The 22,016-nt window shown below is 36.3% G+C and overlaps 1 protein-coding gene across 2 annotated transcripts; it reads right to left on the bottom strand.

The window, feature by feature from the left end:
- Window positions 1-327: 327 nt before the first annotated feature.
- On the bottom strand, window positions 328-21,042 carry Ebag9 (estrogen receptor binding site associated antigen 9). Of its 2 annotated transcripts, none has more exons than XM_020183898.2 (7): window positions 20,819-21,042; window positions 14,564-14,661; window positions 8,328-8,406; window positions 7,394-7,552; window positions 5,724-5,831; window positions 3,582-3,673; window positions 328-1,550 (listed from the first exon to the last, which is right to left on the bottom strand). In XM_020183898.2, exons 2-7 carry the CDS (start codon window positions 14,644-14,646, stop codon window positions 1,430-1,432), a joined length of 642 nt encoding a protein of 213 aa, XP_020039487.1. In that variant the 5' UTR covers window positions 14,647-14,661; window positions 20,819-21,042; the 3' UTR covers window positions 328-1,429. The 2 variants fall into 2 exon arrangements, with proteins under 2 accessions (XP_020039487.1, XP_020039488.1); XM_020183899.2 differs by lacking the exon at window positions 20,819-21,042 and adding an exon at window positions 20,257-20,565.
- Window positions 21,043-22,016: the final 974 nt, after the last annotated feature.

Here is a 22,016-nt window from a genome sequence, read left to right as displayed (position 1 = left end):
ACTTAATTGGGAGTGCACAGGCAGAAATTCCAATAAACATCCAACTGAAAATGTGGTGACTATAATAAGCTTTCCACTAAAGTTAAATTCAATTGTCTCTATAATCACATGTACTTCAGAAGTTTAAGCTAAGGACTTATGAAACGCTCCTGTATAGTTAATGATTTTACTATGAAACGTCACTTTAATTCTAATATATTAGCAATGTTTGGCCTGTAAAGTGTCAAGGATATTTTAAAACCCCACAAACTGTTAATTCTGGACAATAACTTTTAAGAAAGCAAAAACCTTCAAAGTCTAAAGCCATAGAAAATCAGTCTGAATGCATTTTAATGTGGAGCAAAAATTTAATGGACTACTAAACTCTCAGATTTGTTTTCCCCCCTACAAATACAGTATACAATTGTTTCTTTCAGACAAGGTAATCAACACCATTAATAAAAGATAATTATTTCTAACTTGGTTTCTAATTTAACGAACCAATAATGGTATCTTAGCTAACAACACAGATAACCTGCCTTATGTCAAATATATAAAAGTGATATACGAATCATCCGAAAATCTTTGAAATATTAGAACTGAAGGCTTTCTGCATTTGTAAATTAATGGCTTTTGAGTGTGAGAAAGAACTTAAAGATACTGTAATATCTCATATCTGTAATGAAAGGAAAAAACTACTGATACTAGTTCTTAAAACTCACAAAATATTATAAAGCAAACTTGTCATTTTAGCTGATCTTCAATGTTTATACATGCAACATAAATTACAAATATATAACATTACAACATCCAAAAGAAAATGATGTAAAAATATTTATGATAAATAAAATTATTGCATTTAACGTCACCTTCTTAAAAATCCAAATCATCAAACTCCTTAATGTTCCATCAAATAAACAATACCAGTTCAAATTACAGAAAATGTATGCCAACATCGGCTTCTGACAACAAAAATAAGGCAGTTAAAGCCCTACCTACAATCTGTCTAATTTAGGTCAGGTGATCATGGAAACAGAAAAATATTAAAATTGTTTATTTTATAATTATGCACATTGAAGGAAAGCATAATAGATAGAAGAGTTCTTTTCCACCATAAAATTATTTACACCCATTTATTTAGCTAGAAACACTAGCTTGAGAGGTACTGATATATTCCATTTGTAATAATTTCTCTACAGCAAACGAGTGTCTTATGTTTGGAGCAGATTGAAGAAAATAGTCATGTAAGTCTTTTTTGCTTTTTTGAGTTTCAATCACTAAGAATTCAAGGTACTTTGGGAGAATCCTGATGTCCTGGATGGCCAGATGAATGCATTAAAATCAAGCGGTGTGTTTGTATTCCGAAAATACTCTTAAATCCATATAAATCTGTATGGGTTGTGGAGCTCAGATTTCTTGTACTGGCACTATGACACCTGACAAACATTTGTTAGGAAAGTTTCACACCAATTTTGTTTTGTTCTTTCTTCATTAGCCTCTGTGCTTCCTTTTCCATTTTCTTCCTTTGCTGTTCTGCTGCTCTCTTTTCTCTGTCTGCTATTTTTTGCTGCCTGAAAAGAAACATACTCACAGCTTTACTTTTAGAAAAAATATACAGGCAAAATGGCAAATAAGTTCCAGAAAGAAATGAGTGTCTTCTTACTCTCATAAATGAACATTTAAAGTCTTGAGTCTTCTCATTTCTTTAAAAATTTAAAAATTTTCAAGAATATTTCTGCTAATCATCAGAACTTAACTTGCGAAACATAAGAGGCATTATATCTATTTTACAAATAAATAAAATGAGGCACAAAGGTTAAATTAATTGCCCAAATTCATAGGACGAAGTATAGTAAATAAGAACTTGCATCTCTTTGCCTTTCTTCTTCAGATTATTTTCACTACTACTTCTATTCAGTCACAGCTTTTTACAGGGGAAAACTTCAAAAACAGCTTGATACTTCAAAAAAAAAAAAGCTTCATATTAAAGATTAACTCTCCTGTTACTATAACTAAACAAAAAACAAAAGCCACTCCACCAGCAATTTTTTGTGTTAGGTTTTTTCGAGATAGGGTCTCGTGAACTATATCCCTGGGATGGCTTTGAACTGCGATCTTCCTGATCTCTACCTCCTGAGTAGGTAGCATAACAGGTGTGAGCTGCCAGCACCTGGCAAAAATGTATTTTAATTTGATTTTTTTGGCAGGTACAGTGGCTCACACCTGAAATCTCAGCTATTTGGGAAGCAGAGATCAGAAGGATTACAGTTTGAGGCCAACCCAGGCAAGAAGCTATGGAGACCCCATCTCAAGAAACAAACCCAGTGTTGTTCACAACTATAATCCCAGCCATGTAAAAGGCATAGTTAGGTGATTACAGTTTTAGGCAGGTAGGGCAAAAAACAAGACCCTCTCTAAAAAAAAAAAAAAATAATAATAATAATAATAATAACCTGAAAGAAAAGGGTTGGAAGCATGGCTCAAGTGGTAGAGTATCTGCCTAGCAAGTACAAGGCCCTGAGTTCAAAAACCCTGCCTTTACCCCTCCACCCCCACCCTGCTGTCCTTTATAAAAGACTGAGTTATACTGACTAAAGGGAAACTAAATAAACTCTCACAACTTTACTGACTAAATTTTAAATGAGAACCCTTTCCTTTTTTTAAACACATGCAAAAAACAGAATGGACAAATGGTTAAGAGAAAACCAAGAACTAAACTTCCAGATATTTAACTGCTCCCTCTGCTGGTTATTCAAGGTAATTGAAATTTACAGGGAAAAGGAAAATAAAATTTAAAAAAATGAAACCAGTTCTTAACATAGTCAGAAAAAAAAGTAATTAATTTTCTATCCCTATAGTAAAAACAATCTTAATTTTAAAATGCAAAAAGTTATATCACTGTACTTTACTATGTAATTTTTTACATGAATAACTCATTTTAGATAAATTGAAATATAGTTTTCATCAGTAATCAGTCACAAGTTCTCCTTTAAAATAAATTTTCTATTTACTCTTTGACCGAATGTAAAAGTAGCAAGACCTAAATTTCTCATAAAAAACAAAGAAAGAACGTCAACCAACGGAAATGAACTAGAAAACCTGTAGAATATTTACTTTCTGTAGAATGAGCTGTTAATACTTACCTACTTTATAGGGCTTTCTTCGACACAAATTAAGATATACATAGAGATATCAAGTGCTACATTAGTTATTTTCATTTAGATGTGCATTGCTGGGCACTATACCAACCCATGAGGAAATGAAAACAAAGTTACAACTTCTGATCTGGAAGAATATAGAGCGGTAGCTCACATTTCATAGTAGGACATGTCATGAGTATAAAATGGTATGTAGATGTTAAAGATTTCACTTGCCATTAATTAAATTGTTTTCTTTATCCCTACACAATGATTTAAATACTTACTATTATGTAGCATAGCATATGCACTCTGAAATACAGAATAAGTCCTTATTGTCTAAGGGTCAAATGAAGAATGAAGACAAGCAGACATTTGGCAGAATATACTTCCTTGACCTTAAACACAACAGGGAACAAATCTAGCTCTTCCACTCAGGCTATAATGTAAATATTACTTAAGTACCTCAGAACTTCCTCTGCTTGCCAGGCTGCATCTTCTTCTTCTTCCCATGCATTGGTATTTTCTTGCCAGGTATCTAAGTCACCCAATTCAGACTATAATGAAAAATAAAGCAAAATTAAGATAGGATAAAGCCATCCTTTCTCCACACAGCAGTAAAAAAAAAAAGGGAGCATTTCTTAAAACGTAACTCAGAACCTGTCACTCTCCTGTGGATTCTCAACTTCCACACCAAGTCCTTACAAGGCACAAATGATTTTGCCTGCCATTTGCCTAGAATTGCAGGTTTCGTAATAATACTATAATGCTTTACTTTCACAAAGGCTACAAAATCCTGGGAAGTCCAGCTTTCTTCCTAGTTTATATTTTATAAGATACTGTTTTATAGTTAATTTCCTGCTTTTGCTTACTTAGCATGGAATAGACAAGAATAGAACATTTCTTCCTTCTGTTTTTCTCTCTTTCTTGTAAGAGGAATGGGAGAATGAAGGAGGGAAAAGAGACTGACTGATCCCAGGCTGAATTAGAAGTATGTGATGAGACTGTGTGCTGAGAAGTTTCCATCTTCATTTAAGCACATAATTTGTGCACTGGCTCATCTTGTTTCCATCCAAGGCAAAAATGACAAATCAGGCAAAATTTATCTTTACTGGAATACCATGTCTGCCTCATGCTTCTTTTTCCCTGTTCTCATATATGGTGTCATTAGATTAGTTATTACCTTATGCTAATGATAATATGTGTGAAATAACTGATATACATCTACAAATAGACTTATATTGCGTTGAGTACTTACCTCTAAAAATAAAATGTTTTGAGTTTTCTTCTTCTGTCCATAAATATATCAATTATGTTAAAAATTTTTAACTTTAATTAAATTTTAATTAAGTTAAAAATTCTTAAAATATTTCTGATTATATGACTAATACAAAGTTCTAAAAGTAGAGTTGGTAACAAAAAGAAAAGGAGCTTATTTAAAGTTATTGAAACAAAGCATAAATGATGCTCTTGAAAAGTTGTACCAAACTATGTCTCCATAGCAATTGGAAGAAGTCTTATTTCCTTGTTCCTTTGCTAGCACTGACTATAGCTTCCTTTTTGATAGAATTTAAAAATGGTACCTTATTATTTTACTTTGAATTTGAGAACTTAACATCAAACTTATCTTCATGTTGTGAGGTTATGTCAATTTTGTGTATGCAAACTGTTCATTTATAACATCTACCCATCATACATTGAAATATTTGTGTACATAAATATTATCCATGAAAAGAAAGACTATTAACATCATTAAAAAGGGCAAAATCTTTAATAAAGCTCGCCTTCTAAGTAAAATGGAAAAAGCTGAAAAGAGACAAATATGTCTATATAAAATCAAATACACTGCCCATCAAAAACATCAAACAAAGCCAACAAACTGAAAAGTGCAAAAGCTCATAGAAAAATGTTAAGAGCCTTAATATATGAAGAGTTCCCAGAGTACAAATGATGAACTTCAGAAGAAAAATAGGGTGTTCAGTTTAAAAGAACAATCTAATTTGTAGGATGAGCAGTAAGATATTTTTGGTGCAGTGAATGAAATCCAGTTGTTTACCCTTCTCTCCTACAGAATCAATGCTCCCTTACTTTGTCTGTCTGAGGAGGAATATATGTAAAAATAGCACTGAAAACAGTGTCCATCTATCCTGTTCACCTCCTCTGAACCCTGTAAGGGGCTAAATGTTTACAACTTTTCAGTGAGCTGTATTAGAAATTAAGTAACATAATTATAGTTAGGTGGTAAAAATTATTAATACTCTAAGACTGAACTACTTTATCAATATTGATCAAATTAAAAATACATCTTAAATCACATTGAATGTAAATACACTTTATGAGGGAAACAATCCATAAGTCACTTTCTCCAAGTTATTTTTAAATAATGTACTTATCTCTATAGTTCATATGCATAATGGGACTCTGCTCTCCTATAAAATGTCATGGTTGGTAAAATTCAGATCAACTTTTTGAAAACTTCTAAGCCTATTTCAAAGTCATAGAAATATAAATACTATTCATTTAAAGTTCAATTCATTTAAAAGTTTTCCTCCTTAAAGAAAACAGAAACAAAACTAAGCCTTCCCTAAATCCCATTACCATACTTACAGACTGATGAATGAAAGGCGTATCTTGTGTAGCTGCTAATCTACTGGAGAACCCTGTGCTACCATCGGGGGTGCCAAAATTTAGTGGTTCTCTCTTCTTAATAACAATCTGAAAGATTAGTTGAAATAGAATTAAAAAGATATTTTTTATACAAAATTATACAAAAATAGACAAATAGTTGATCTATGCATTTTGTTATCACTTAAAATATGCTTTATTCTTTTTTAAATTATACAAAACCAATTACAACAGCATGTAAAGAGTACCAAAGTTCTCAGGAAACTATTGCACTAATCAGTTTCATATTAAGAAAAATTGTATTTCACATTAAAAAATTCTCATCTTTTTTGTGTTTTTCACTCCCTGCTTTCTCTAGACTCCCATGATACAAGTACTATTAGTTACTGAATTAAGTAATAACATGTATAACATATCCTGCCAAAAGTGAGGCCAGCTCCCTCAGCACTGGGCTGCCAATGAATACAGTATGACAATACATTTACTTGACACTTTGTCACTTCTATTAATAGCACCTGCACTCTAGTTAATTAATAAGGCACTAGTACAACATACTAATTTCCTATGGAGAACAGCAATATACTTCCACAATACAAGATACTCATTTATTAAGAAACTTAAAGGACCCTTGAAAAAGTATTGAAACATTTGGAAAACTCAGCAAAAAAGAATGTAAATGTTACCCAGCTAGATAATACAAAAAGTTGTAATTGAAACTGGCTAAGAAAGGTGAAGAGCTGTATTAGGATATGTAGAATAAATAATGTTCTCATTTTATAAATTACATATATTTCAATTAAAAAATTTCCATGTTGAACTGAAAAACAGTGTAACAATTTTTCTGAAATAGAGTAGAAATATTATAATATTTGAAGTAGTTGGAGGAAAGGTAAGGATAAAATGAAATAAACCCTTAACATAGTGGGATGCCAATGGACAATGTTGGCAACTGGTAAATCAAGGAATATGCTTACTATCCCATGCTTATTCTAATTATTAATATGCTTATTATATGCTGACAATCAGAAAAAGCTACTAAATGGCTGTGTTGGGAACAGAAATTTCTGAGAAGAGTGATCGGACAAAAACCTGTCATGTTTCACTATAAATCTTTCTAATATTCTTTGATTTAAATAAAGTGTACAAGTACTATGTTGATAAAAAGAAACTACTCAGCCATCATGATTTATGAAGTAACTCCCTGCATTTTCCATATTCAACTCAAAGCAGACTTAATAAAGTGTAGATGACTAACACAAACCCACAATTACTCAGAGTTCTCAGTGTCCTGCATCAGTTGTATAATGATTACTAACAATAAGAAACTACTTATCAGTGTGTAGGTATTACCAAACTGGGAACTTGTTACAACTGTTATCTTATTCAATAGCTGAGTCTCCCACAGAGGAGAACAGAGTCTAGAATCTAAGAAACAATAGAATTTCAATAAATGCTTACATATAGTATTAAAAGATTTGGAGACATAACCTATTATAGCTATGTCAAAGTCATCTGATTATATAAAATTCTTATTTAACATGACAGAAAATAATAATCCAAACAGGCTTTCTAATAAATATGAATTATATTGTCTTAACTCTAGGAATCTGAACAGCAAGTTTAATCTCCATAAACACAAATCTTCAGCATACTTTCTGAGTTTTCCTTATAGTTGGTGTCATGTCCTTAAAATAGTCAGGTTCCAGTTGCTCCAAAGCATTTTGTTGTGTTGCCACATTGCCATTCCCTCCTTCGATCTTTACACTCGTGGGTGCATCTTCATCCCAGGAAGTCCACTCTTCTACATCTGTCTAAATAAAGTTGATCAACATTGTCAACCACCAAGGTGTAACCTTTATTAGAAAAACAGGCTTTCAAAAAACACAGTCTTACAAACTCTTCTTGACCCACAGGAAAATATGCATTTCAAATCACTTATCAAAACTTGATCAAAAGTTTAAAAAAATGCTTTAACTGTGGGCTACACATTCTGACATATCCTGCTCTGTTGTATTTTGTTCTATTCTGTCCATTAAAAAAAAGTAAAACAAAAGCAAATGCTTCAGAAACTAAACTGACATTACATTACAGCCCACAGAAGGTAGACTAGAATTTTCCACCTAAACTGAACTAAAGTGATTACCAGATTAAAAACAAAACAAAAGAATCAACATTCTCTGCCAAATTTAAATCAGTCTCAAAATATATCTAAAATGTTCATGCAACAATCCCTAATTAACTATTCAATATGCACAGAATCAAAATCACATGTAAGGCTAATTAATAATGGCAACCCATAGATTATATAAATGTTCGAATTATCTAAATCTTTAAAACTAAAACTCTTCCAAAAAGTAACAGCTAACACTTGAAACCACTAGAAAAAATAGAAAATGCAGCAGAGTAGTAGAAGACAAAAGTAAGAAGCACATACAGAAATTCTGGAACTAAAAGTAATAAGAAAAACAACAAAAATTGTGACTGCCCAATTAATTTTATGACTAATAGTACATAATCCAGTTTGAGAAATACTGTTCTACAACACATACCAACTTTTCAAAACTTTTGAAAATTTTCAAAGTTTACCTGCTTTGGAACTGATGAATAATCAACAGTAGTTGGCAAGGTTATTTGGTCTCCACTTGATTTCCTTCCTCTGCCAGATCTTAAAAAAACATGATATAATTTATTTCAAAAACCACCAAAAGAAGCATGGGTAAAAAAGTATTATGGACAGTAATTTAAGAACAGGACTTTCCAATCTTAGAATCATCTTTAATAATGATTTTTCATAAAGCTATGATGAAAAGGCATGAATCATGCCTTTCAAACAAATGTTTTTAAAATATTGGATAGGACAACATAGCTGCTTATTGGGTCAGGTCTCAGAACTGCAGACAAACTCATAAGAAATATTAAGTAAAGAACAAAAACGCAACATAGTTTGAAACCATGCGCACTGCAGTGCTGAGGGTTCTGCAGGTGAAGCTCTGGGCCACCTATGTTAATACTAAAAAGGGTAGCTTGGATTTTTTATTTATAAACTAGGTTTTTTGGTAAAATTATTAAAAAGTATGAATATCACTGAAATAAACTGCATTGAGTTCTAAGAACTAGTATGAGAAGTATACATTAGACAAGATGGAATTTATGTAAAACATGGTTTTCAATGTTACTTCTATTGAATCTAGGTAGAGCCTCAGCTTAAATATCCTTCTTTGTAAAATGCAGGTATTCAAACCTATTTTTTGTAAGACTCTTGTGAGGATTTAATTAAGACACATGTTAAAAGCACCTAGGCAGTGCCTGCTATGCAGCAAGACATTCAAAAGATGACAGCTGTTACAACTAGTTATTTGCTTCATTTAAAGCAATTATAAAGCATTTAGAGGTAAATTGTAAAGGCAGCTATTTTTATTACAAATTTAGAAGTTATATTTTATTTCTTTAAAGGATGAATATAAAAGTATCACAGCCTACTACAAAATTTATAACATAAGCCTGGTATTTCACTATACATGATCCAGATTCTTTTTGACACTTAAGTTTATCCTACCAAAGAGTTGGTCTTCTTTAAAACTGAATACATAACCAACTTTAAAAACACAGTAATAACAGGAAAGACTTTAATATTTTTCAATCAAATGTAATTTCTTATCCTAAAACTAATCTATATTAACAGAATTTTAGAAAATAGAGATAGATAAAGAAAACTATAATTCATCACCACCGTTAACACAATGCTTCTTTTAACCTCCTGCTTTCTGGCAAAATACTCATTCTTGTCCTGCTTTACCTATAAACTTCTGGTCATTCCTTTTCATTTTTTGATGTTTTGAACACTCAGTTCACTATTTTTCCACTTTCCAAATCCTGTCCTCTTGGGTGATTTCAACAGTCAGCCACCCAATTTTTCCATGTCTTTCTTCTCTTCCAGTTATCATTTCTACTCTATTTCATACACTTGTTCCCTCTGGATCTTTTCTTTCAATCCCAGACTACTGTACTTCTTGTAATAAATTTAATGGCATTAGTTCTCAGAGTTCTGGCAGCAATCAAATGGCCATCTAGCCAAAGATTACTTTTCCTAGTCTTCCTTGCAGCTAGGCAGCCATATGATAAGCTCTGGACAGTAGGCGAGAAACAAAACAGTTGTGTGCAACTTCTAAGACATATCTACTAAGATAGCTGATTATCATCCATTTCCTTTTTTTATTTTGCTTTACTCTTAGTGTGTCAACAATTTTTCCACAATACCCTTAGCCCAAAAGAATTACCTAATAGTTCTGCTAATTAAGTAGTTAGGTCCAAACAACTTAGAACTTACATATATCCTAAGTACAAATGAAACAAAACATAAATTTAATGAACAAGTAGTATTTTTATTAATTTTGGACCATGTTTGCTTTTAATTACAACCTAAAACCTAACTTTGCAAAGATATGTCACCAAAAATACAAGTGAACAAAAACATATGTCAAGCATTAAGAACATTCATCATAAGGACTGTTGCAGGATCTAATGCTGCAAATGTGAGCTACCTTGACTTAGGAGTCCATGAAGTGTTTGGCAGATGTTGATTATTACTGTGTTTTGCTGGAAAGTCAAAAATATCTTACAGCATCCTCATGAATTTCAAATGAAGCCCTGATGGACTTCAACACACAGCTTAGAACCCATCTAGCCATAACTCTTTTTTTTTTTTTTTTTTTTTGCAGCACTTTCCCTAGGGTGGGTTTGATCGAACCCCCAACCCACCTTTTCACCATCACGCCTGACATTAGAGCCTCTTTGCGCCCATTCTCATGGGTGGCTGAGCCCACCATGTCTGGCTGCATACTCTTTTTGTCTCTCCTTTGCTTTGCTTTGCTTTGCTTTGCTTTGCTAGTAAATTTCCATGGTCTCTCCCTCAACGTGTCTTAAAATTCTTTTGCGACATCGTCATGAAGTCGGTACCCAAGGGCCAGGAGGAGGCGTGCCCCCTTTTGGAGACCTCCCTGTGGTGGCTCCGGTCCTGGTAACAGTCGGTCCTTGAGGAGATGGCTGGGATGCTCCCACCGGGCCTGGGCTTGGTCCTTGTGTCCCCATGTTGTATCCAGGATTTTTTTTTTCCATTTTTCTTTTATTATTCATATGTGCATACAAGGCTTGGTTCATTTCTCCCCCCTGCCCCCACCCCCTCCCTTACCACCCACTCCACCCCCTCCCTCTCCCCCCCCTCAATACCCAGCAGAAACTATTTTGCCCTTATCTCTAATTTTGTTGTAGAGAGAGTATAAGCTATAATAGGAAGGAACAAGGGGTTTTGCTGGTTGAGATAAGGATAGCTATACAGGGCATTGACTCACATTGATTTCCTGTGCGTGGGTGTTACCTTCTAGGTTAATTCTTTTTGATCTCACCTTTTCTCTAGTGCCTGTTCCCCTTTTCCTATTGGCCTCAGTTGCTTTAAGGTATCTGCTTTAGTTTCTCTGCGTTAAGGGCAACAAATGCTAGCTAGTTTTTTAGGCGTCTTACCTATCCTCACCCCTCCCTTGTGTGCTCTCGCTTTTATCATGTGCTCATAGTCCAATCCCCTTGTTGTGTTTGCCCTTGATCTAATGTCCACATATGAGGGAGAACATACGATTTTTGGTCTTTTGGGCCAGGCTAACCTCACTCAGAATGATGTTCTCCAATTCCATCCATTTACCAGCAAATAATAACATTTCGTTCTTCTTCATGGCTGCATAGAATTCCATTGTGTATAGATACCACATTTTCTTAATCCATTCGTCAGTGCTGGGGCATCTTGGCTGTTTCCATAACTTGGCTATTGTGAATAGTGCCACAATAAACATGGATGTGCAGGTGCCTGTGGAGTAACAGTCTTTTGGGTATATCCCCAAGAGTGGTATTGCTGGATCAAATGGTAGATCGATGTCCAGCTTTTTAAGTAGCCTCCAAATTTTTTTCCAGAGTGGTTGTACTAGTCTACATTCCTACCAACAGTGTAAGAGGGTTCCTTTTTCCCCGCATCCTCGCCAACACCTGTTGGTGGTGGTGTTGCTGATGATGGCTATTCTAACAGGGGTGAGGTGGAATCTTAGTGTGGTTTTAATTTGCATTTCCTTTATTGCTAGAGATGGTGAGCATTTTTTCATGTGTTTTCTGGCCATTTGAATTTCTTCTTTTGAGAAAGTTCTGTTTAGTTCACATGCCCATTTCTTTATTGGTTCATTAGTTTTGGGAGAATTTAGTTTTTTAAGTTCCCTGTATATTCTGGTTATCAGTACTTTGTCTGATGTATAATTGGCAAATATTTTCTCCCACTCTGTGGGTGTTCTCTTCAGTTTAGAGACCATTTCTTTTGATGAACAGAAGCTTTTTAGTTTTATGAGGTCCCATTTATCTATGCTATCTCTTAGTTGCTGTGCTGCTGGGGTTTCATTGAGAAAGTTCTTACCTATACCTACTAACTCCAGAGTATTTCCTACTCTTTCTTGTATCAACTTAAGAGTTTGGGGTCTGATATTAAGATCCTTGATCCATTTTGAGTTAATCTTGGTATAGGGTGATACACATGGATCTAGTTTCAGTTTTTTGCAGACTGCTAACCAGTTTTCCCAGCAGTTTTTGTTGAAGAGGCTGCTATTTCTCCATCGTATATTTTTAGCTCCTTTGTCAAAGATAAGTTGCTCATAGTTGTGTGGCTTCATATCTGGATCCTCTATTCTGTTCCCTGGTCTTCATGTCTGTTTTTGTGCCAGTACCATGCTGTTTTTATTGTTATTGCTTTGTAATATAGTTTGAAGTCAGGTATTGTGATACCTCCTGCATTGTTCTTTTGACTGAGTATTGCCTTGGCTATTCGTGGCCTCTTGTGTTTCCATATAAATTTAACAGTAGATTTTTCAATCTCTTTAATGAATGTCATTGGAATTTTGATGGGAATTGCCTTAAACATGTAGATTACTTTGGGGAGTATCGACATTTTTACTATGTTGATTCTACCAATCCATGAGCATGGGAGATCTCTCCACTTTCTATAGTCTTCCTCAATCTCTTTCTTCAGAAGTGTATAGTTTTCCTTGTAGAGGTCTTTCACATCTTTTGTTAGGTTTACACCTAGGTATTTGATTTTGTTTGAGGCTATCGTAAATGGAATTGTTTTCATACATTCTTTTCCGTTTGCTCATTGTTAGTGTATAGAAATGCTAATGATTTTTCTATGTTGATTTTATATCCTGCTACCTTGCTATAGCTATTGATGATGTCTAGCAGCTTCTGAGTAGAGTTTTTTGGGTCTTTAAGGTATAGGATCATGTCGTCTGCAAATAGGGATATTCTGACAGTTTCTTTACCTATTTGTATTCCTTTTATTCCTTCTTCTTGCCTAATTGCTCTGGCTAGGAATTCCAGTACTATGTTGAATAGGAGTGGAGATAGTGGGCATCCTTGTCTGGTTCCTGATTTTAGAGGGAATGGTTTTAATTTTTCTCCGTTAAGTATAATGCTGGCTGTAGGTTTGTCATATATAGCTTTTATAATGTTGAGGAACTTTCCTTCTATTCCTAGTTTTCTTAGAGCTTTTATCATGAAATGATGTTGGATCTTATCAAAGGCTTTTTCTGCATCTATTGAGATGATCAAGTGGTTTTTGTCTTTGCTTCTGTTAATGTGGTTTATTACGTTTATTGATTTTCGTATGTTGAACCACCCCTGCATCCCTGGGATGAAGCCTACCTGGTCGTGGTGAATAATCTTTTTGATGTGTTGCTGAATTCGATTTGCCATTATTTTGTCGAGGATTTTTGCATCAATGTTCATTAAGGAGATTGGCCTATAGTTCTCCTTTTTGGAGGTGTCTTTGCCTGGTTTTGGGATAAGTGTAATACTGGCTTCATAAAATGTGTTTGGCAGTTTTCCTTCCCTTTCTATTTCATGGAACAGTTTAAGGAGGGTTGGTATCAGTTCTTCTTTAAAGGTCTGATAGAATTCAGCAAAGAATCCATCAGGTCCTGGACTTTTCTTTTTGGGGAGACTCTTGATTGCTGCTTCAATTTCATTTTGTGTTATAGGTCTATTCAGGTGATTAATTTCCTCTTGGTTCAGTTTTGGATGATCATATGTATCTAGAAATCTGTCCATTTTAGATTTTCAAATTTATTTGAATATAGGTTCTCAAAGTAGTCTCTGATGATTTCCTGGACTTCCATGGTGTTTGTTGTTATCTCCCCTTTTGCATTCCTAATTCTACTAATTTACAGCTTAGAACCCATCTAGCCATAACTCTTAAGGTCATGTGATTAACACAGAAGGAACTGGAATCTAAAGATGATCTACTGAAGCCAATAAATTAGTCTGGACTACCTATATATTCTGGAATGTTATCTAAGAAACAAACAAAAATCTATTTTAGCTAGGGATTCTCTGCTAAAGTTTTTTTCCCCCACAAATATAAAAATAACATTCCTATGGTAGTACAGACAGAAATACCTATGCCTAATTTCACCCAATCACCTTAAAATATTAAATAATGAAAAACACATAAAACCTTTGTGATGACAATAATGAAAGTTGGTCTGCTTATTTCTGATTCTACAGTATTCTGAAAGTATTAAAATAGAAAATATAAGAATTTGAAAGAACAAAAACAACTATTCTTCTACATTCTAGATCTGAAGTAGAGAAAAATACTTCTAAAAACTAGAGATTAATAAATTAATATTATAAATAGGGGAGTTAGTATAAATAGAATCTCTCCTTCCTTTTGAAGTTATGAAGGAATCCAAAACCAGTGGGGAGATAAGCAAGTCAGTTTGAACATTCAATTTATTTACCTGCATATTAATCTCTTTAGGAATGACAATACTGTTGCTAGGCAGGTGCAAACTTTAAATAACCGAAACTGAGTGATGGCCATGGTGGGAATCAAAACCTGTCAAAAAAGCACACACGACATAAGAGCATTCAATTAATTTCATAAGCCACATTACTGTTTTAAGTCAAGCCAAAAGTCTTTATGCACTAAGAAAAATCTGATGTGTTTCTACTCTTCTCTACAAACTATAATATAACATACTTTAATAAAATGTAAATGAATATTAGCAACTTAAGAAATTAGGTTTTTAAAGTATTTTCAATAGTTATGAGGTGGAAACTTCATTCTGAGTGGTTTTTAAAAATCATTCCTTCTAAATTATCTAAATACAAATTTACCTACAATTAAAAAGCAAAAAAGTATGAAACAGTATATATTCAATCTTTTTGTAACTTTTGAAGTTTGAATCATATGAACATAGCCCTATTCAAAACAATCTTAAACAGTTTCACCTTTAAATAATTAAAAGAGTTCATCATACTCATTTTATAGGTGCAGAAGTTGAACTAAGAGAGGACAAATAAGTTGCTCAAAGATACAAAGCTGATAAAATGAAAGTAAACACAGAGCTCATCAAATTCAGTGATTTGTAAATCTTGACATGTGTTCAAAAAGTATTTACACCTGAGCCTACTGGTAATAAGTGAATTAAATCCTATTCTCTGAGGGGCAAGGACCAATCACAATCAATAAACTAAGAAAGGGGATAAAACTACCCAAAAGACAAGAAACTAAGAAAATAACAAAAAACAAGTAAGACAAACTGAAAACAAATTGCCAAGATGAAATACTTAAACCCAATCATAATGATAATTACATTAAATGCAAATTGTCTAATATCACAATAAAAGAGAAGTCATTAGACTAGATAAAAGAGGAAGCCCCTACTATATTCTACCTATAAGAAATGCATTTTAAATATAAAAATACACGTAAATTAAAAGGATACTAGCTAACACTATGCAAAAGGAAGGTGAAGTGACTATTTTAATGTCACAGGCTTCAGAAGAATAATATTGCACAATATAGAAGTGGTCATTTCACAAGAATAAAGAGGTCAATTAATCAAAAGTATATGACAATACAAATGTTGAAAATTTTGCCAGTTATCACAAATGAGAGGTGACATTTTTAGATACTGAAAAGAATATTGTAAAAACATTACAAGCAATTTTATGCCTATATATTACAAGTGAGAGGAAGTAGACAAACCCTGGAAAACACAAATTACCAAAGTTCAACAAGAAGAAAGAGATGCTGGGTGCTGGTGACTCAAGCCTATAATCCTAGCTACATGGGAAGCTGAAATTGGGAGGATTGTGATTTGAGGCCAGTCTGACAATAGCTGGGTGTGGTGGCACGTGCCTGTCATCGCAAACTACATGGGAGACTGAGATCAGGAAGATCATGGTCTCAGGCCAGCCCAGGGTGAAAAAGTTTATGAGACCCCATCTCAACAGAAAAAAAAAAAAGCAGGGCTTGGTAGTGCATGCCTATCATCCTAGCATAAAATAAGAGGACAGAGGTCCAGGCAGGCCTAGATAAGAAGTGAAACCCTATCTTCAAAATAACCAAGCAAAAAAGGGCTGCAAGAATGACTCAAGCAGTAGAACAGATGCTTAGCAAATCTGGGCTCAAACCCCAAAACCACCAAAAAAAGGAGGAGAAGGAGAAGAATGACATAATATAAAAATCTATCCGTAAAGAAATTGAATTTGTGGTTAAAAATTCTCCAGGTCCAGATGGCTTCACTGCCGAATTCTACAAAACACTTGGGAAGATGTAATACCAATTTTATAAAAACTACCAAAAAGATGAAAAAGAAGGAATATTTTCCAACTCATTATTTGATGCCAGCATTACACTGATTATAACTCAAAGACATGAGAAAAAAAATACTAGAAACTAATACCTTAAGAATATAGCAACAAAACTCTTTAAAATATTGATAAGTTGAATACAATAATAATTAAAATGACAATTACATCATGACCAACTGTGGCTTAGCATGGAATATATGATTGATTTAACATTAAAAAAATCAGATAACATACTGAAAAAAAACAAAAACAAGTATCTCAACAGACAGAAAAAGCCTTTGACAACTTCAACATTCATTCCTAAGAAAAACACTAAGTAGGAATAGTAGGGAAGTTTCTCAACCTGATCAAGGGCATCTATAAGTCTTGCATTATTGGAAAAACATAATACTCTCCCCACCCAAGATCTTGAACACAAGCACATCCACTTTTGCCACATCTATTCAAATTTGTGGGAGGCTTTCGTAAGTATAACCAAAGAAAAGAGGAAATGAAAGGCATTCAGATTGAAAAATAAGTAAAGCTATTTGTGTAGAAAATTCACTGAAATCTACAAATCAATTGTATTTTCATATGTCAACATTAAAATTCAGAAAAAATTATATGAACCATCAATATGATACCTAAGAACAAATCTAATGAAATATATGTACACTGAAAACTACCAACTATTGCTGAAAACATTTAAAGAGCTGCATTAATTTAAAAAGACTTTTTCAGGTTTGGAAGGCTCAATATTGGTAAGAAATCAAATCTCTGCAAATTGAGCTATAGATTCAATGCAATCCCAATAAAAATATCAGCAGGCTTTTTTTCCCCAAAACTAGACAAGCTAATTCTAAAGTAGGAAATTGCAAAGAGCCTATAAGAGCCAAAACAACACTAAAAAAAAAAACAAAGTAAAGAGCTAACGGTACCTGATTTCAAGACTAGTTATAAAACTACAGCAATCAAAACTGGAATATTGGAGTCAATATACACAAACAGATTGATGAAAAGTACAAAAATAGACCCACATACACATGAACGGCTGAAATGTGACAAAAATGTGAAAGCAGTTCAGGGGAAAAGGGTTTTTTCCAGCAAACAGTACTGGAAAACTTGGGTATTCACATGCAAAGAAACAAAGATTTCAATCATAGCTCACCATTTACAGAAAGCAACTCAAAATACATCACAGTCTTAATATAAAATCTGAAACTACAAAATAAAAAGAAAACCTTCATAACCCTGTATTAGGTAAATATCCTTTCGATTTTTATTTTTAAATAAGTATATAAAATTATGGTCAACATCATTAATCAAGGATATACAAATTAAAGCACAGTTAGAAACAATTAATGCATCTATTTATAGTGACTCAAACTAAAAATTATTTTCATTATGACCATGTCACGTACTTGCAAGGATGTGGATGAACTCTTTTGCAGGGCTCAGGATAGAACCCACGGCTTCATGCATGTTAGATCGGCATTTTGTCAACTGAGCTACATCCCCAGCCCTGGAGTTCTTACACATTAGTAGAGGGAACGTAAGGTGGTACAAACACTTCGGAGAACAGTTTGGTGATTCCTTACAAAGTTAAATATCTACCATTAACCTCATCATTCTACTCCTAGGGATTTACCTTAAGATAAATGAAAACACGTACCCATAATAAGACTTGTACTGAAATAGCGGCTTTATTTTTAATAGCTCCAAACTGAAAACAACTCAAAAGTGCATTCAACAGAAAAATGATTAAACAAATTGTGGTATATACATAGAGTACTCAGCAATTAAAAATGAACTATTGTTACAGGTAATACAACAGATATACCTCAAAAATTACTATGCTGAATGAAAAAAGCCAGACCTTCCCCAAAGATATACTGTATGATTCCATATATTTGAAAACCTCTAGAAACTGCAAGCAAATAAATATACAGTGACATAAAGCAGGTAAGTGGTGCCTTAGGATGGGTAAGGAGGGTAAGAAGGATAGACTGTTAAGGGGCGAAAACTTTCGGAGGTAACAGTCTATTTTGAAGCAAATGTGTCACAGAGGTGCACATATCCATTAAAACTAATCAAACTGTGCACTTTAAGTGCAATTATTATATCTCAATTATAGCTTATTATAAGCTTTAGCATCTTGAAGTGGTTAAAAAATGTAGACTGAGACATTTTTGAACAATATTATTAGAAACAATATTAAATTAGAAAAAGTTTTCATATCCTGGCTTGAATCTTAAAAGAAGGTATTAATACCATCATTATCTTACACTATTTGCTGTTCTTTCTGGAGACCTAATTCCATCAGGAAACTAATGATCAAGCATACCTAAGTGTTAGTTCACTTATGATCACCTTAATAAGTATCACTGCCCCTTTACAGAACTGATGCAGAGTAACCACATTCCCATGTTCCTACATCCAATTCCTTGGTTTCAAACCTGTATCTATTTAATTCAAAAGCCAAGAACACCTCACTAATAATGAACATTCTTAATAATTTAGTAAATTATGAAGATACTATAACTTCCAAGATAAAATTTCCAACAACTTGCACTGAATTGGGAAAATACAATCAAGCTATCAAGTGAAACTTGATTTTATCAATTACATTGTTTTGCAGACAGGAATAAACTTTAAGACCTGTAATTTACTTAGTATTCCAATTCAATTCAAGGAAAAAAAATATATGTACACATGGCACTACATTAGGTACTGGGAAACACTTCACAAGCCAGTACAGACACACCCTGCCTTGGCTGATCAATTGTCAAGAGCTTCTTCCTACACTTAGTCCTGTTGCATGCGCAAGGGTCTAAGGAGGCAGAAGGACCCCATCAGTGCTGCTGGGTTTGTTGTTTCTAGGTCTTGGTCAATGACAGTCACACAGGAAGTACTCGGTATTTATTGAGGGAAACATTCCTTAGTAAGTTCAAGACACAGTTGAGTAGTTTCACTATTCCCATTTCATGGATGAAGCCCACAACTGGCATGGGAGAATGAGGCAGATTCACGAGACTTGATCCCAAGCCCAGGCTCTCCCCGTATCATATGCCACTTGAGAAACCTTTTGTACGCATTGCTTCAGTGTGATTTTTAAAATATCCTGCAGATCACCGATTTGAGAAGCATATTATATCTTAGGCTACCTTGAACTTTGGATACCTTAAAATACGTTCTAGAACCAAACAATACTAAAATGACCTAATTTTAAATTTCCTTAAAACTACTAAGAAAATACAGAAACTTGGGCTGTATCAGAGTAAGGTTCAGAACTATGAAACACCCTCTCTCAGGACTACAGGATAAATGACATCTCTGGAACATCAATAGGAACAAGAACTCTGCTGACAACTGAAAAAGATTTCCCTACAATTAAAAAAAAAAAAAGTCCTGCATTAGAAACTGATGGATCAAATACAACTTCCCTTCTTGTGATTCTCGGTGAACTGCTCAGAGTCTATTGTAGATGCACTGTATCACAATCCATCCGGCCGTCTATCCTGGTCCACACGAACAGGTCTCCCAGCGCTGTATTTCTACAGCTTCATTTCTAATCTTTTCCTACCAACTTCTGAAATACCCTGATTTACTGCAGTGCAGAACACCCTCAAATTAAGTCTGTCACTCTCCCAAAGCTCCAAAATTAAAATCGACCCGGAATCACTTAGACCTGAAAGCCAAGGATGGGTGGACGGCGGCGCACCGGCGGAAGCGCGTGGGGTTTTGCGGGCTGCCGTGAAACCCCACGATCTGCAGCAGCGAAGGTCAGGCCCGGAATCTGGGGCGCCCTGGGCTGTTGCAGGACAACTAGTGGGGCTCATGCCAAATCACCCACCTAACACTGACTGCCGTCGGGCATCATACCCACTGCACAGATGAGAGAAACAAGCGTTTCCCAGCGACACTGCCCCCCGCCCGGCGTCACGGGAACCGCGCAAAGCTGCGGGACGCGGGAGCCTGGTGGGGACTGTGGAGGGATCTGCCCGAGAGATGCGAGGCTTGTAGGCCAAGCGAGGGCAGCAAGGCCGGGCCTATATCCTTCAGTGCGGAACTGAAGCCGGGGGATTTCCCGGGCCGGTGCCCCGCAGGCCGAGCTTCCCTGCAAGAGCGCCGCATGGCCAGGGTTGCACGGCCCCGCGCCGTTCCGGGTCGCGCTTTGCTCACCCCAGAGGTCACCCTGACCCGGAAACAGTACGCCAGAGTGGCGGTCGGGCGTGGGGAAAGGCCGGGTAGAACAGCGAAAAGGAAGGTGGAAGGGAGGGAAGTGCGAAGCAAGTCGGAGGCAAAGGAACTGGCGGGGAAAGGGCAGACTACACCCCGAAGGCTGGGGTTGGGGTCGGGGTGAAGATAAGGAAAGGAAAGCCCCTCGCGGGCGCGCGCAAGTCGAACACACTCACCTGCCCCTCCCCCTCCCCGCCCTCCCGGCGGAGGCTTCGAGCTGCCGCGGGCCGCGCGCGCACACGAGGCGCGCGCGCGCGCGCGCTCTGCCCAATGGTTTTCTCGAGCTCGCGCTCAGCCTATTCAGTCCCAGCCGCGTTCATTCAAAGCCGGGCGCGCGCTCCGTCGCAGCCGCCTTTGCCGCCGTGCAGCTGCCATGGCCGTCCCCTCTTCGGGAGTCCCTCCCCCAAACCCTCCCCTTTCGCTGTCCTGGAAGGCGGGCTCTCTGTTGTCTCTAGGCCCTTACTTCCGCACCCCGCCCCACGTCTTGTCTGGCCCAATAGACGAGAGGCTGCTGGGTCTGGCGTCAAGGTGAAGAGCCAATGAGCGGCAAGGGGCGTGGCGAGCGGGGCGTGGCGAGCGGCGCGTGGCACGCGGAGGTTTGGGGGGGGTAGTTTGTGGTCGTTGGGAGCTCGGTGGACCTGGGCCGCGTTATCTTTTGTGTCCACTGCCTCTTCACAGCCAGGCCGCTTTATCACGCATAGAGCCGTCTACCAGAAGGGACCGAGAAGCAGCTCCAGACTGCAAAAGAGGACCAGCCCCTCTGAGTCAGGAAGTTTAGGCTATGGCAGTTGAGTCCCATCCAGAGCGTTGCCTCTCCCACGCGGTTTTTAATTCCGTTTTCTTCAGCTAGAAGTTAAAACAAGTGCATTTCACCAAGTCCCTCCATGTACTACTTGCCTGTAGCCTGGACCCGCCATTCCTCCAAGCTGTGCCCTTAAGTGGTGCTGTCCTGGAAGGCTGGTTGTTTTTATTACTGTTTTTAATCTGGCATGCTTTTGAGAAGCTGGAATCCTTTGCTGTTACGGGCAGAGGACTGTCAGAAAAGCCCTGCTGCAGAAAGGACGGCTAGGGAGCCTCCCACGGACATTTTTCACCCTGCCCACTCAACTTTGTAGGACTCAGTCCCCACCCTGCTCACTGCAGTTTGCTCAGCGTTGCTATTAGTAATTTAGTCATCGTTGCTTTATTACTTTTGGGACGGGATCTTGCTATGTGGCCCAGGGTGGCCGCAAACTCAGAATCCTCATGTCTTTGCCTCCGGAGTGTTGGGGTTACAGGTTTATACTACCCTGCCTGGCCAGTGAGGGGAAACAGGAATTTATGACTCCTGCTCTGGCTGGCTGTCAGATAAAGTGATTTCGTGACCTCAGTTTC

Source organism: Castor canadensis, chromosome 3 (assembly GCF_047511655.1).
Source record: "Castor canadensis chromosome 3, mCasCan1.hap1v2, whole genome shotgun sequence".
Classification (NCBI taxonomy): Eukaryota; Metazoa; Chordata; class Mammalia; order Rodentia; family Castoridae; genus Castor; species Castor canadensis.
The sequence above is the reverse complement of the archived record's forward strand: the minus strand, read 5'-3'. Positions and strand labels throughout refer to the sequence as shown.